The sequence below is a fragment of the Salmo salar genome, chromosome 15 (assembly GCF_965601325.2).
Source record: "Salmo salar chromosome 15, fSalSal1, whole genome shotgun sequence".
Lineage (NCBI taxonomy): Eukaryota > Metazoa > Chordata > Actinopteri > Salmoniformes > Salmonidae > Salmo > Salmo salar.
Genome location: NC_138305.1, coordinates 55,249,618 through 55,263,252, shown reverse-complemented (window position 1 = coordinate 55,263,252; position 13,635 = coordinate 55,249,618). Strand labels below are relative to the sequence as shown.

At 42.7% G+C, this 13,635-nt stretch overlaps 1 protein-coding gene across 3 annotated transcripts in view; it reads left to right on the top strand.

Annotated features, from left to right (window-relative positions):
- Positions 1 to 10,305, top strand: part of LOC106571616 (leucine-rich repeat transmembrane protein FLRT2) — a 35,299-nt gene extending 24,994 nt beyond the window's left edge. The window contains exons 1-2 of one of the 3 annotated variants that reach the window (XM_014144886.3): positions 1,244 to 1,607; positions 4,402 to 10,305. In XM_014144886.3, the coding sequence (XP_014000361.1) occupies positions 4,886 to 6,898 (2,013 nt within the window). In that variant the 5' untranslated portion in view covers positions 1,244 to 1,607; positions 4,402 to 4,885 and the 3' untranslated portion in view covers positions 6,899 to 10,305. The other 2 variants (XM_014144884.2, XM_014144885.3) reach the window with 2 other exon arrangements.
- Positions 10,306 to 13,635: the final 3,330 nt, after the last annotated feature.

Genomic DNA, 13,635 nt, shown 5'->3' with positions numbered 1-13,635 from the left:
TTTGATAAATTGAATCAGGTGTGTTATTGCTGGGCTGAAACAGAACCCTGCACACCCAGCAGATCAACAGCAGGCCTGCTCCAATTGTAATAGATTTATACATTTTGTGTGATGTTTAACCATATGTTTGTATACAATGTTTGCTAACATAGCTAAACCTACACATATAACCCATGGCGTATAGGATCCGATCGTAAGGCATCGGACCGTAAGGCGCTACAGAGGGTAGTGCATATGGCCCAGTACATCACTGGGGCCAAGCTTCCCGCAATCCAGGACCTATATAATAGGCGGTGTCAGAGGAAGGCCCAAAAAATTGTCAAAGTCATAGACTGTTCTCTCTGCTACTGCACAGCAAGCGGTACCGGGGCGCCAAGTCTAGGACCAAAAGGCTCTTTAACAGCTTCTACCCCCAAGCCATAAGACTGCTGAACAATTAATCAAATGGCCACCCGGACTATTTACATTGTTTCTTAATGTCCTCTCACAAAATTACTTGCCCAGTCCAGTAGCCTACACTTTCCCTTTACTGACAGCCAGAGCTGCAATTTTAGTTTTTAATTTACAATCATTACATCAAGATCTCTAGCTAATATGAAGTTAGCTAACTGATTACATTTACTACCCTTAGCTAAACAGGTGTAAAGTCAGCTACCTAGTTAGCTAAATAGCTGCTCAGTTGAGTTAGCCTACAAAGTGGCCTACTTTAGCCAGCAATCTAGTTAGCTAGCGAGCAAATAATACATCGGTTTTTTACATTTTATAAATGCATTTATTTACTTGAATAGGTTTTCCCACAGCCTCTGTTTTTGGGTCCTTAGAAAAATGAAATAATGGGCAGCCAACAGCCATGTGGATGAATGGAGATAAGGCAAAAAGTGTTTGTCACCAGAGCGGTTTAGAATGTGTTTACCAACGTAAATCACTTTAAATAAATTTTAAAAAAATGAATCGCAAACTGTAGGCCACACTTCATAACTTTAAAATGAGCATGAAAGGGTGTGCAAAGCTGTCATCAAGGCAAAGGGTGGCTACTTTGAAGAATCTAAAATCTAAAATATATGTTGATATAATTAACACTTTTTTGGTTACTACATGATTCCATATTTGATATTTCATAGTCTTGATGTCTTCACTATTAATGTACAATGTAGAACATAGGCAAAATAAAGAAAAACCCTTGAATGAGTAGGTGTGTCCAAACTTTTGGCTGTAAATGTAGACAGAATGAAGCATAGTCTGCCGTCCTGAAAACCGAATAGAAATGTCAAGTCAGCATGGAAATGTAGGCTACTTTATCCAGGTCAGTCTAGTCGTTGCGTTTTGGACCATTGCTAATAAACTATTGTGTATAGGAAAAATATATAGTGACAAATGCATAGGCTGAATATAAAGTTCTCCAGAAAAAACAAGAAAGTTGAAATTCCCTGATAACAGAGGAAGTATGAGGGCAGCAGTGTTGGGAGGAGCAGTAAGTGGCTCCTAGCCATCTCTCTCCGAGCTGCACCGGGAGACGCATTCTTTATTCAGGGAGGGTAGGGTAGGAGGGACCTGAGCGACGATGAGAGAGGGAGAGAAGAGAGCGAGAGAGAGAGCGCAAGACAGAGGTGAGCGGTGCACTGCACACACATCACTATCAACGGAATTCATTTTAGCAAACATCTCTCTGGGATTCCGAGCATAGAAGGCAAGTTTAATCGTCCCCAAAACAACCCGGATACCTTGGCAAGTGCGTGTTCACTGTTTCGATAGAAGTCGGTGCTGCCTCTGGTCCATATAGTCCCGCTCTCCCGCTCGAATGCATTGCCCAAGGTTTTCAGGCGGGCTGAGCTGAGTGTAGTCATAGGTTGAGCTGCATGCCCCGCAATTGCAGAAAAGTGCGGACAGAGCAGAAGATTGTTCCCCGACTCAGGCAGCATGCTGTCCGGTAGACCCACGGGTGGCAGGGCGATTGGAAGCGATTCGCACAAACAATACCGAATGGCGCTGGATCATTGCGCACGGTTATATTCTAGGATTGCATGAAGGATAAAGAAAATAGTTGAACATGGTAAAGGGGCATACAATGAATATGGATAAAGCCTCGTCTAAGGTAGGCTACAGAAGCCCAAATGTTTTATAGCAGCATAAAGGCTATATACACAACTATACTACAACTTATTTAAATAGTTTATATAGAGTTCTAGTTTGTTAGGCTGTATGAGTAGATTGAACTAGATGTGATTTATTATGGATATATATACATAGAAGAACTGCCATTGTTAAGAGCTATGGTGCTAATTTTATTCCCAGCCAAACTGCTGCCTAATTCTATTCTCCTCACAACCCTCTGCTATCTCTAAAGGAAATATGGTCAATTTGTAAATTCTCAGTTCGTTTTTTATCGTTTATTTATCAGTTGTATAATTTATTAATCCATTATTAGATGTCGAAGATCAATGCTTAGCTACAAAGCGCACTGCTTTAGATTTTTGTTTTTCTTCAGAGAAAAGCAAAGCCTCCGTTTGCATTTGCAATCTCAATGCTCAGCACGGCTCTCAATCCCTTTTGTAATAATTCATTCAATTGAACACCACTCACTGGGCTGCCTTTGAAGTAGCCTACACCTGATCCGCTTCTTATCGCCTTTTAAATAGCCTATCCTTTTAAAACTTTTAATTGCGTTTCTGTCGTTTAATCCAATCCTAATCGGATTGAACCTGGCCTCAACCGAAAAACGTTATTTTATGTGTTCACACATACACCTTGCTCTCTGTCCATGTCATTTTGGATTTGGATACATGCAAGGCCAACTTTATTGTGTCCATATGAGAATTTTGTTCAGCCTTGCTTAGATGTATTTTTACTCCACAATTCATTCCAATGTCCACAGTCTTTATTTATGCAGCTATAATCATTTTAGATGTTTTTGCTGTGGCAGCACATTTATTGCAGCTTGTGGTATCTCCTTATTTCCCCTGAAGCTTATTTGATTAAATTTAGCTCTTTTCAATTTAGAAAAGTAGATCACAGATTTATTTCATATTGTTTTGCTTCATCCTTATAAGGAGCAGTGGTGCCACATCTCATCACTCATCAGGCTACAGAGCAACCTATAAATGCAGATAACCTTCATCTCCCCCGATGCCCATTCCTCCTTTCCTATATGACCTATGTCCTCTATATAAAATTCAGACCATCAAACCCATTATTTATTAAATGTATGGGCCTATTGAGCATTGACATGTGCTCCTGTTACGTTAAAAGCACTGATGACAAGCAGTATCTTTCAGTCTTCTGGATAGAACATGTGTGATGGGCAACTCGAATACTGGGATGTGGGGAGCTGAGGCCTTACTGTAACTGGGTGGCCTTGTGCCCACTCTAAACCTCTAAACCATATTGTGAAATAGTCCAGTATCGATCATTTATTGCAGGTGGAGGAGCTAAATTATTTTCCAATCCCATTTCATTTGACAGGCTCTGTTTGTCACTCTGGGATTGGTATAAAGTCCCACTACCCCCCCCCCCCCCCCCCCCCAACCCACACACTCCCCTTTCATTTCATTTTGCGGTGCCTTATATCATGTATATGTGCTGGAGATGGTTGGTGGTGTGTCTGGCCTACTTATGTAATGTGCATGGTGCACCTTAAGAGGCAAAACAACACCTCTCTCTGTCTACTGTGAGCACAATGTGTTTATCAGCTCTAACTTCAAAGCACTGTCTGCTCTAACAAAGGCAAAGAAAAAGAAGAGACTGTTTTCACACAAGTCAAAGGGCTGCCCAATAAGTCTTTCAGGCAGTATTTTTGCTTTCAGGCAGTATTTGTATCTCCTTTCTGTTGCTTTTTCTCCTTTTATGTCTCCGTTATGTCTAATTTATGTTTCAGACAGTTCAAAATAATTGCAATGTGTGTATTAGCGTGTTGTTCAGCACTGAGGCATTGACTTGTTGTTGTAGAAACCGCAGAATGTCCATGCTGTTCTAGCAGCTATTATATTCTCTCCTCTTTGACTGAGAGGAAGGAATGAAAGCCCCTTTATGTCTGCTAAACCGGATGTGCTAGAGCGCTCCTGCATTTTTATCAGATGGTATGACATTTTTAAAGAAATAGCCTGTGCATAAATTTCAATTTCAAGGTGTGAGAATGTCAGTGTGTGTGGATCTGTGTGCAGGTTAAGTATGTTTGTGTGTGTGAGAGAGACAGAGAGACAGAGAGAGAGAGTGTGTGTGAGTGTGTGTCTACGATCTATGTGTTTATGGGTCTGAATATGTATGTGAAACAGAGTAATTTTTTCAGCCTTTGTGTGCACGTGAGTTATAGACAGCTCTTTTTTTCTCATGGAGAGAAACAGACCACCCCTGCCCTGAACACCCGCCCCCCCACTTATCTCACCTTTCTTTTGTCTTGTGGAACAGGTCTCTGGATCCAAATGTCACACCACCTGGACGCTGCCCCGGGCGGGGACCAGCAGTGTGTGACGTTGACGGGCGTGTGGCGAGGAGAGGAGAGAAGGAGGCCCCGGACACGGTAGCTCTCAGCTGCGACTTGGCATTAAATTGGCCCAGGCTTGGCCCTGTGCTTTGAGGAGGAGCTGAGATTGTGGAGCCCTGCCATGGTCTAATATATCAGCATGGATGGAGTCAGAGTCAGCTTCAGTCAGAGGACCTGCTCTTCCTAATGCGACACTCCTTCCTCTTAAAGCAGAGGACTAACCAATTACACGGGGATTAAGCCTAACCCTACGGCTTCCTGTTCTACCACCCCGTGAAGAAGTGAACTGAGCATTATCAAACTATTTTAGAGGACTTTCGTTTTTGTCTACTATTTTGGGGGATTTACTTCATCGCCTTCAATCCTTTTCCCTTTTTGAGGCAGTTCCCCTCCTTCTGTTTTTCCACTATGGAGTTTCAGGTCAGGCTGTGGAATAAAAATTGGGGTTCATTTCTGCGTTTCTGGTTGACAGTCCTCCTGAGCCTCAACTTGCACTTCAGCCGCCCCGCAGCCTCGTGCCCGGAGGAGTGCCGCTGCGACAAAACATTTGTTTACTGCAACGAGCGGAGCCTGACGTCGGTACCTCTGGGGGTGACAGAGGGCTACAAGATCCTCTACCTCCACAACAACCAGATCAACAACGCTGGGTTCCCATGGGAACTACACAATGTGGCCTCTGTGGAGACGGTGTTTCTCTATGGCAACCAGCTGGATGAGTTTCCTCTCAACCTGCCCAAGAACATCCGGGTGCTCCACCTGCAGGAGAACAACATCCAGACCATCTCCAGGGCTGCCTTGGCCCAGCTTCCCCGCCTAGAGGAGCTCCACCTGGATGATAACTCCATCTCTACCGTGGGGGTGGAGGAGGGGGCGTTCCGGGAGGCCGTCAGCCTCAAGCTGCTCTTCCTCACCAAGAACCACCTGAGCAGTGTCCCCATTGGTCTTCCGGAGGACCTCAAGGAGCTGCGATTGGACGAGAACCGCATCGCCGTCATCGCTGAGGAAGCGTTTCAGAACGTGACGCGGCTCCAACGCCTACTGCTGGATGGGAACTTGTTGACGGATGAGGGCGTGGCCCCGGGGACGTTCCAGGAGCTGTCCACCCTCCGGGAGCTGGCGCTGGCTCGTAACTCTCTGACATTCCCCCCACCCCTCCTCCCGACCCAGTCCCTGGTCAAGCTCAGCCTGCAGGATAATCAGATGGACCATATTCCAGTGATGGCCTTCTCCGACCTTCAGAGGCTCGAGAGACTGGATATATCCAACAACCAGTTGCAGACGCTGACACAGGGGGTATTTGATGGCCTCGTCAGCCTCAGACAGCTCACCGTTCGGAACAACCCGTGGCGCTGTGACTGCACTGTCAAATGGGTGGTGGTGTGGCTCAAGTCACTGCCAGGCTCCATCAACGTGCGCGGGTTCATGTGCCAGAGCCCCGAGAGGGTGCGCGGCATGGCAATCAGAGAACTCACCCTGGATGCTATCCAGTGCTCAGCCGGGACAGACCTCCAGCCCGACCTCTGGCCCACCCTGCGCTCTACGCCCCCACACCCCCAACTCCCCACCACCTCCTCCACCACCTTCCTTACCACCGCCATGACCACTTCCATCCCTATCTCCACATCCTCCTCCTACCTCACATCGCCCTCCCTTCCCCCTGCTCTGCCTCCCCACCCCGCTGGACCCCTGCCCCCTTACGAGGATCCCCTACAGATATCCTTCCACGTGGTCAACGCCTCCTGCATCGAGGTGAGCTGGGATTCCTACTTCACCGTTACGGCCTACAAGGTGACCTGGGTCAAGATGGGCAAGAGCCTAATGAGCGACGTCAGCCGCGAGAGGACGCTGAGTGGGGACAGGCGGAAGCTAAGCTTGACCAACCTGGAGCCCAAGTCAGTGTACCGGATATGTGTGTACGTACTGGACACCCTCAACTCCTACCGCCCAGGCGAGGATACAATATGCTCAGAGGCCAGGACCAAGTCGGCCTCATCCAACTCCAATAACAAGTCCACAGGGTCAGAGCAAGCCCAACAGGACGCCCACTCCACCCTCCTTTTGGCCGGGGTGATTGGTGGGGCCGTCCTGGTCGTCCTGGTAATACTGCTGAGCCTGTTTTGTTGGCACATGCACAAGAAGAGCCGCTCGGAGTCGTCCAAGTGGAAATACAACCGGGGCAGGAGAAAAGACGACTACTGCGAGGCTGGGACCAAAAAGGATAACTCTATACTGGAAATGACTGAGACCAGCTTCCAGATAGTCTCGCTGAACAATGAGCAACTTTTGAAAGGGGATTTCAGGATTCAGCCCATCTACACACCCAACGGAGGCATCGGCTTCAGAGACTGCCACCTCAGTGACAATAGCTTAGCCTACTGCAAGAGCAGCAATGTTCCCAGCACCGAGTTCTGCCACACGTGATGCTTCTCACAGGATATTCCCACACCGGTTGTCTGACAGAAGAAAAAAACAACAAAGTAGTTAAATATACTGTACCATATATATTTCCAAGTTCTGTCTACGATGTAATTTATACTGTGGACAATAATGTGGAATTCTATCTGCAATCTTTTTTTATTCTTAGTAAAAAAGGAATACATGTGTTTTCTAATCAGCGGGTTTTAAGTACAGTAAGTGGTTTTTGCTCAAGTATTGTCTGTACATAGAAATTTGTACAATCACGGCACGCTGGGTTGGTTCGGACGAACGGTGTCCTGTCTGTCAGGATTTTGGGTTGTTGGGCGCTATGAGGGCTGGGATTCTTTGCTAACCACAGAAACAAAAATATGGCCTTTGTGCAGAGCCACCCCCTCACAGAAACACTAGTTAAGATAACACAGTGGTCTGGCAAAACTAACACTGCTGATTAGACTGCAGTGGAAAATAAGCACTGGTGGTATTTTTTTTAAGAATCAAAGTGCACTTCCTAATGCAACAGAGAGTGTAAGCAGCCATTCAAATGAGCTTTTTGTGGAAATCCCATCAGAGGAATGGGCACACTCTTCAACACCCCCTTTTGCCCTCACAAGACTAAGTGAACACGTTTGAATGTGGAAGGGATGGGAGGGAGACTACCTTAACAGGACTAAGTGAACAATTTTCAATGTGGTAGGGATGGGAGGGATAATGCTGTCGCTGTTGGATATAGATTTGCCTCCATTGATACAGGAGGTTTTTCCAGTTGTGGCCACTAGGGGGCATGTTTTCTCAGTCAGTATAGAGTAGAGAGAGAGGTAGCGGTAGTCTAAGAGTTCCCTTACCTCCAGCATCCCATGAGTCCATTACCTCAGATGCATTGCATTACATTACATTACTCATTCTCAAATGGCATTGTTTAGAGTATTAATGGTCGCAGAGCTACTTATGGAATCATTTAAGATGAACAGTACTCAGCTCTGTTGTTCAGCGGCTAAATGATACGGATATTATCATGGCGGAGGTCCATGAGGTTGTGTTGCGTGTCTTGTCTTTGCCAGGTGGTGTCTGCCGTGATGATGAATGTGGAGCAGATACACTCACAGTTATACATTCCTCGGCCTTTCTTTTGTCCTTTATTGTTAAGTACTCAAATGAAAATTGAGTGTGAATCACAATAAACAGTCGAGGCATTTATCTGTTATCTGCTTTACAATGTGTTGATAGAAGGACTTTCCTACTGTAGCATGTGATGTGTTTTATTGTCTACATGGGATTGGCTATTCTATTGATTAATTGATTGATTGGTTCGAGCTACACATTCATCATCAATTCCAAACAATGTTGGCTCCCAGTTAGGAATGCCTGGTACCACTGAGGAGTCTTTATTATGCACTTCTTACTCAGACTTTATTTGCTTTGACAAGATTTTATTTTGCAGACCGAGTTCAAAGAATCCACCCCCCCTCTGCCCCACTCATAATCCTCATACAAAAAAGGGAGAAAATATGCAGACTTTATTTTTCACTTGGCAGTTCGAATCACAAGCTGGGAGAGGGAGAAGAGTGAGAGAGAGAGGGGAAGGTCAAATGACAAGAGTTAACCATTCACAGGGCACCAAGTCACTGGTTTAAATACACCGTAAAACCACTACATTGCATTGTTTTGGCTTGAATTTGAAAGTATCAATAGTAAACACAATTTTAAGAGTGGAACTCTCGCTTTGTGCTCAGGTGTTAATGGACAAATTCTCTGCTGTCTAGTCTCTCTTTGAAGAATTGCCATGCCAGTGCATATCTGCCGTTAGTAATAACTCCTTCAGTAGATCCAGAAATAGTAGGTAGGGAGCTTATGACGCAATAGACACTATAATGCCATTATTCACGTTGATGCTTAAGCTTTCATGTGTGCTTTCATAGGGTTTTGAGTCAAATTTATATTTATAAATCAGAATAATTTGTTTCGTTTAGAAATAACAGTTGCTCTTCTGTGGTTATCAAAGTGTCACCACTTTGTCTACAAACGTACACATATCGGTTTATCACCCTGTGTTAAAGCTCCACCAGCGGAAGCTGACCTGAAGTCAGTTTGACACTGCTACATGGCAAGTTATGTAAAACATCCCACCGACATTTACTGACCTAAGGTCACACTACACGGCTACATGGCCGTAGTGCTTTTTGCCTGTGGCAAAGTCAGCCTGTCTGACAACAATCCCATACAGCAAAGTATCTTTATTTTCATTAGTGATTAGGATTTAAATGTAATGTTAGTCTTTCAGGCCAACCTGTTGCAACACTTTTCCCCAAATTAAAGAATGTTCCAAGAAGTGATAGAGGTCCATTTATTGCCTTACCTTTATGCAGTACTGTACCGGCTAACTGCACTTAGTTTGTTCAAGGACTTTTTCAGAGAAGAAGTAATGTTTAAACTGTGAAAGAGACAATGACAGTAATTGAATAGTTACTGTATGGAAAGCACATTTTTTCATATTGGTGAAAAAAACTAAGAGTGACAGACAGCAATAGACCCAACACATAATTAATGAAAGCCTGTTCATTCGTAACGACGCCTTGAGTGGTGCTGGGTAATGATACAAAGTGACTGAGAAGCCTTGTTGTTTATTTGTGGCAGTACATTACTCTTAATTCCCTCCCTCATTTGAAGAAAGTACACAAACGCAATGGCGTGACCAATGGAATTAGACCGAACACATTAGAGAAAGAGGGAGAAAGAGTGAAAGAAAAAGAGTGACTGTAACCTCTGTTTATTACTGTTTCAGGCTTTGATAGTAATTTCCTTAAAGCTCAATAATTCTCATTGGAATAATTATGTTAAATCACTGAGAGGTCAAATCAAAATAAGCACCCAAGTGAATAAAGTTGAATACATTTTAAGTCGTCTTTGTTCAGTTTGACGGCAAAACCCTCATGTGAAATTTACCTTGTAGACCAACATAAAAGTCTTCAGCAAACTAGAAGTCTTCAGCAAACTATTCATGGGTGTTTGAAGTAATTACATTTTCTGTGTTTTGGATAATAAACACTTTCCCTTACAGCTGCTGGGTCGAATTAATGGAAATAATATGAACAACGACAGGTTATTTGTTCATGTATCATTTGACAGAAGAAAGTATGCTGAAAATTAACAACGCGTATCATTTGGCTTGGGGTTCTCGGCTATTATGGCTTTTCATTTCGACATTGAGTTGTTTTGACTTTAATAACGTAAACCAATATGCTACTTAGGAACCAAAGTTACATTTCTTTTCTCATGATAAAATATTGTTGTTGTCCCATGTATGTGCCTTGAGGTTAACTTACGATGTAAAGTCCTTGAAACCTTTAAATGTTTTTGCACAAAATGTAAATATAGAAGTTAAGCTTTTTGCAAATAAAAGAGCCATTATGTGATATGTGATTTGATATCATTCATCGTCATTTCAGTCAAAAGATTATAGGCTCATTGAAACATATAATTTACACTCCCCTCCATATTCATTTGGACAGTGAAGCATTTTTTCATTTGTTTGGCTCTGTACTCAATGCGACGGTATTACCTTTTGTTTGAGGGTATTTTCATAAATATCTGTTTTACCATTTAGAAAAGAAAACACTATGTATTTGGACAAATTTACTTACGGTGGATTAAAGTAGTCAACAGTTTAGTATTTGGTCGCATATTCCTAGTACACAATGGCTACATCAAGCTTGTGACTACAAACGTGTTGGGTCGCAAAGATCATGCCCCCCCAAAAATGCTAACATCCCATGTTATTGCTAATGGTAAGAGGTTAGCATGTTTTGTTGTAACCTCTAACTTTCTCACTCATCATTATTCATGATTCATTTATGATTTTTCTTAGTCATGGCATTGTCAGGACTAATTTAGTGTTCAGAAAAATCGTATTTACAGTACTCCAGTCATCATTCACCAATCAGTTCCTATTGAGCAAAGTATAATCAGAATCAACCAAAACAAGATGTAAATGCATCCAACAAGTTTGTAGAGTCACAAGGGTGGTGTAGTCATTGCGTGCTATAAATATGGGATCAAATACTACACTTTTTACGACTTTAATACACTATAAGTGAATTTGTCGAAATATTTATGACTTCTTCAAATGCGGGTTTTAGATATGGGCCGGCAGGTAGCCTAGTGGCTAGAGCGTTGTGCCCGTAACCAAAAGGTTGCTGGATTGAATCCCCTGGCTGACAAGGTAAAAATCTGTCATTCTGCTCCTGAACAAGGCAGTTAACCCACTGTTCCCTAGTAGGCTATCATTGAAAATAAGAAGTTGTTCTTAACTGACTTGCCAAGTTAACATATATTTATGAAAATACCCTCAAATTAAAGGTGACATCATCTACTGTCGCCTCATATGAAACATTTGATTTCAAATCCAAAATGCTGGAGTATAAAGCAAAAAAAGAACAAATCTTCACTGTCCAAATAAATACGGAGAAGAGTGTATTTTAGATGTCAATAGATGTACTGAAGAGGTACTTTTCCTTGACTTGCTCCACTGACAATATTACTGACCTTGTTATCCTGCGTGTGTGTGTGTGTGTGTGTGGACAGTCAAATGATGTATTGGAGTACTGTTCTGGGTCAAACACTGGGCCTTTATACCTATCTACAGAGTTATATACTTATTCTTATTTGACCTTTCCATCCACTTATTCCTACAGTGTGTTACCAATAGTTATCCACTTATTTGTACCTAGTTATCCATCACACGTCACAGTATAACTATACTGCTTAGCTTTCAGTTGAACACAGTACTGTTCTACTGTTTAACACAAGTGCATCCCTATTTAAATGCTATATTCCTATCCACAATGTAAAAAAAATGTCTCAACAGTAATCTAACATTCCTTCTCACTTCTCCACAAGGCCTTTACAAACCCCACCCCACTAACAACACATTAGCCTCATCTTAATTCACTCTGACAATTAACCACACACTGTGTTTAACCACAGCATACCAAAAGTTATTGCTAATGACTCGGATAGCCGTAATATCACTGAATTAGCAGACAATGTGCACCACGTTCGTTAGGCCCAGATTTCATGAAATATAAATCCGGCATTCGGAATCATTAAGGGAACATATGTATTCTCATGTTCTTCCCTCAGAAAAATAACATTTTGTTCTGGTCTGTATCACTCCTCATGATTGGTGCCAACATGGTCTCATTAGAATAATGTAAAAAATAATGACATTTAACCATTGTAGTTACAGTACATGTAACCTCAGATTACATATTAGTTATGTCATTAACAGTAACTCTGGCTGCTCAGAGTTAATCAGTATAGAGTTGAAGTTGGAAGTTTACGTACACCATAGCCAAATACATTTAAACTCAGTTTTTCACAATTCCTGACATTTAATCCTAGTAAAAATTCCCTGTTTTAGGTCAATTACGATCACCACTTTATTTTAAGAATGTGAAATGTCAGAATAATAGTACATAGAATGCTTTTATTTCTTTCATCACATTCCCAGTGGGTCAGAAGTTTACATACAATCAATTAGTATTTGGTAGCATTGCCTTTAAATTGTTTAACTTGGGTCAAACGTTTCGAATAGCCTTCCACAAGCTTCCCACAATAAGTTGGGTGAATTTTGGCCCATTCCTCCTGACAGAGCTGGTGTAACTGAGTCAGGTTTGTAGGCCTCCTTGCACGGACAGGCTTTTTCAGTTCTGCTCACAAATTTTCTATAGGGTTGTCCTTAAGCCATTTTGCCACAACTTTGGAACTATGCTTGGGGTCATTGTCCATTTGGAAGACCCATTTGTGACCAAGCTTTAACTTCCTGACTGATGTCTTCAGATGTTGCTTCAATATATCCACATAATTTTCCTTCTAATGATGCCACCTTTTTTGTGAAGTGCACCAGTCCCTCCTGCAGCAAAGCACCCCCACAACATGATGCTGCCTCCCTCGTGATTCACGGTTGGGATGGTGTTCTTCGGCTTGCAAACCTCCCCCTTTTTTCTCCAAACATAACGATGGTCATTAGGGCCAAACAGTTCTATTTTTGTTTCAAAAGACTAGAGGACATTTCTCCAAAAGGTAAGATCTTTGTCTCCATGTGCAGTTGCAGACCGTAGTCTGTTTTTTTATGGGGTTTTTGGAGCAGTGGCTTCTTCCTTGCTTAGCGACCTTTCAGGTTATATCGATATAGGACTCTTTTTACTGTGGATAAAGATACTTTTGTACTGGTTTCCTGCAGAATCTTCACAAGGTCCTTTGCTGTTGTTCTGGGATTGATTTGCACTTTTCGCACCAAAGTACGTTCATCCCTAGGAGACAGAACGTGTCTCCTTCCTGAGCGGTATGATGGCTACGTGGTCCCATGGTGTTTATACTTGCGTACTATTGTTTGCACAGATGAACGTGGTACCTTCAGGCATTTGGAAATTTATCCCAAGGATGAACCAGACTTGTGGAGGTCTACATTTTCTTTCTGAGGTCTTGGCTGATTTGTTTTGAATTTCCCATGATGTCAAGCAAAGAGGCACTGAGTTTGAAGGTAGGCCTTGAAATACATCCATAGGTACACCTCCAATTGACTCAAATGATGTCAATTAGCCTATCAGAAGCTACTAAAGCCATGACATCATTTTCTGGAATTTTTCAAGCTCTTTAAAGGCACAGTCAACTCAGTGTATGTAAACTTTTGACCCACTGGAATTGTGATACAGTGACTTATAAGTGAAATAATCTGTCTGTAA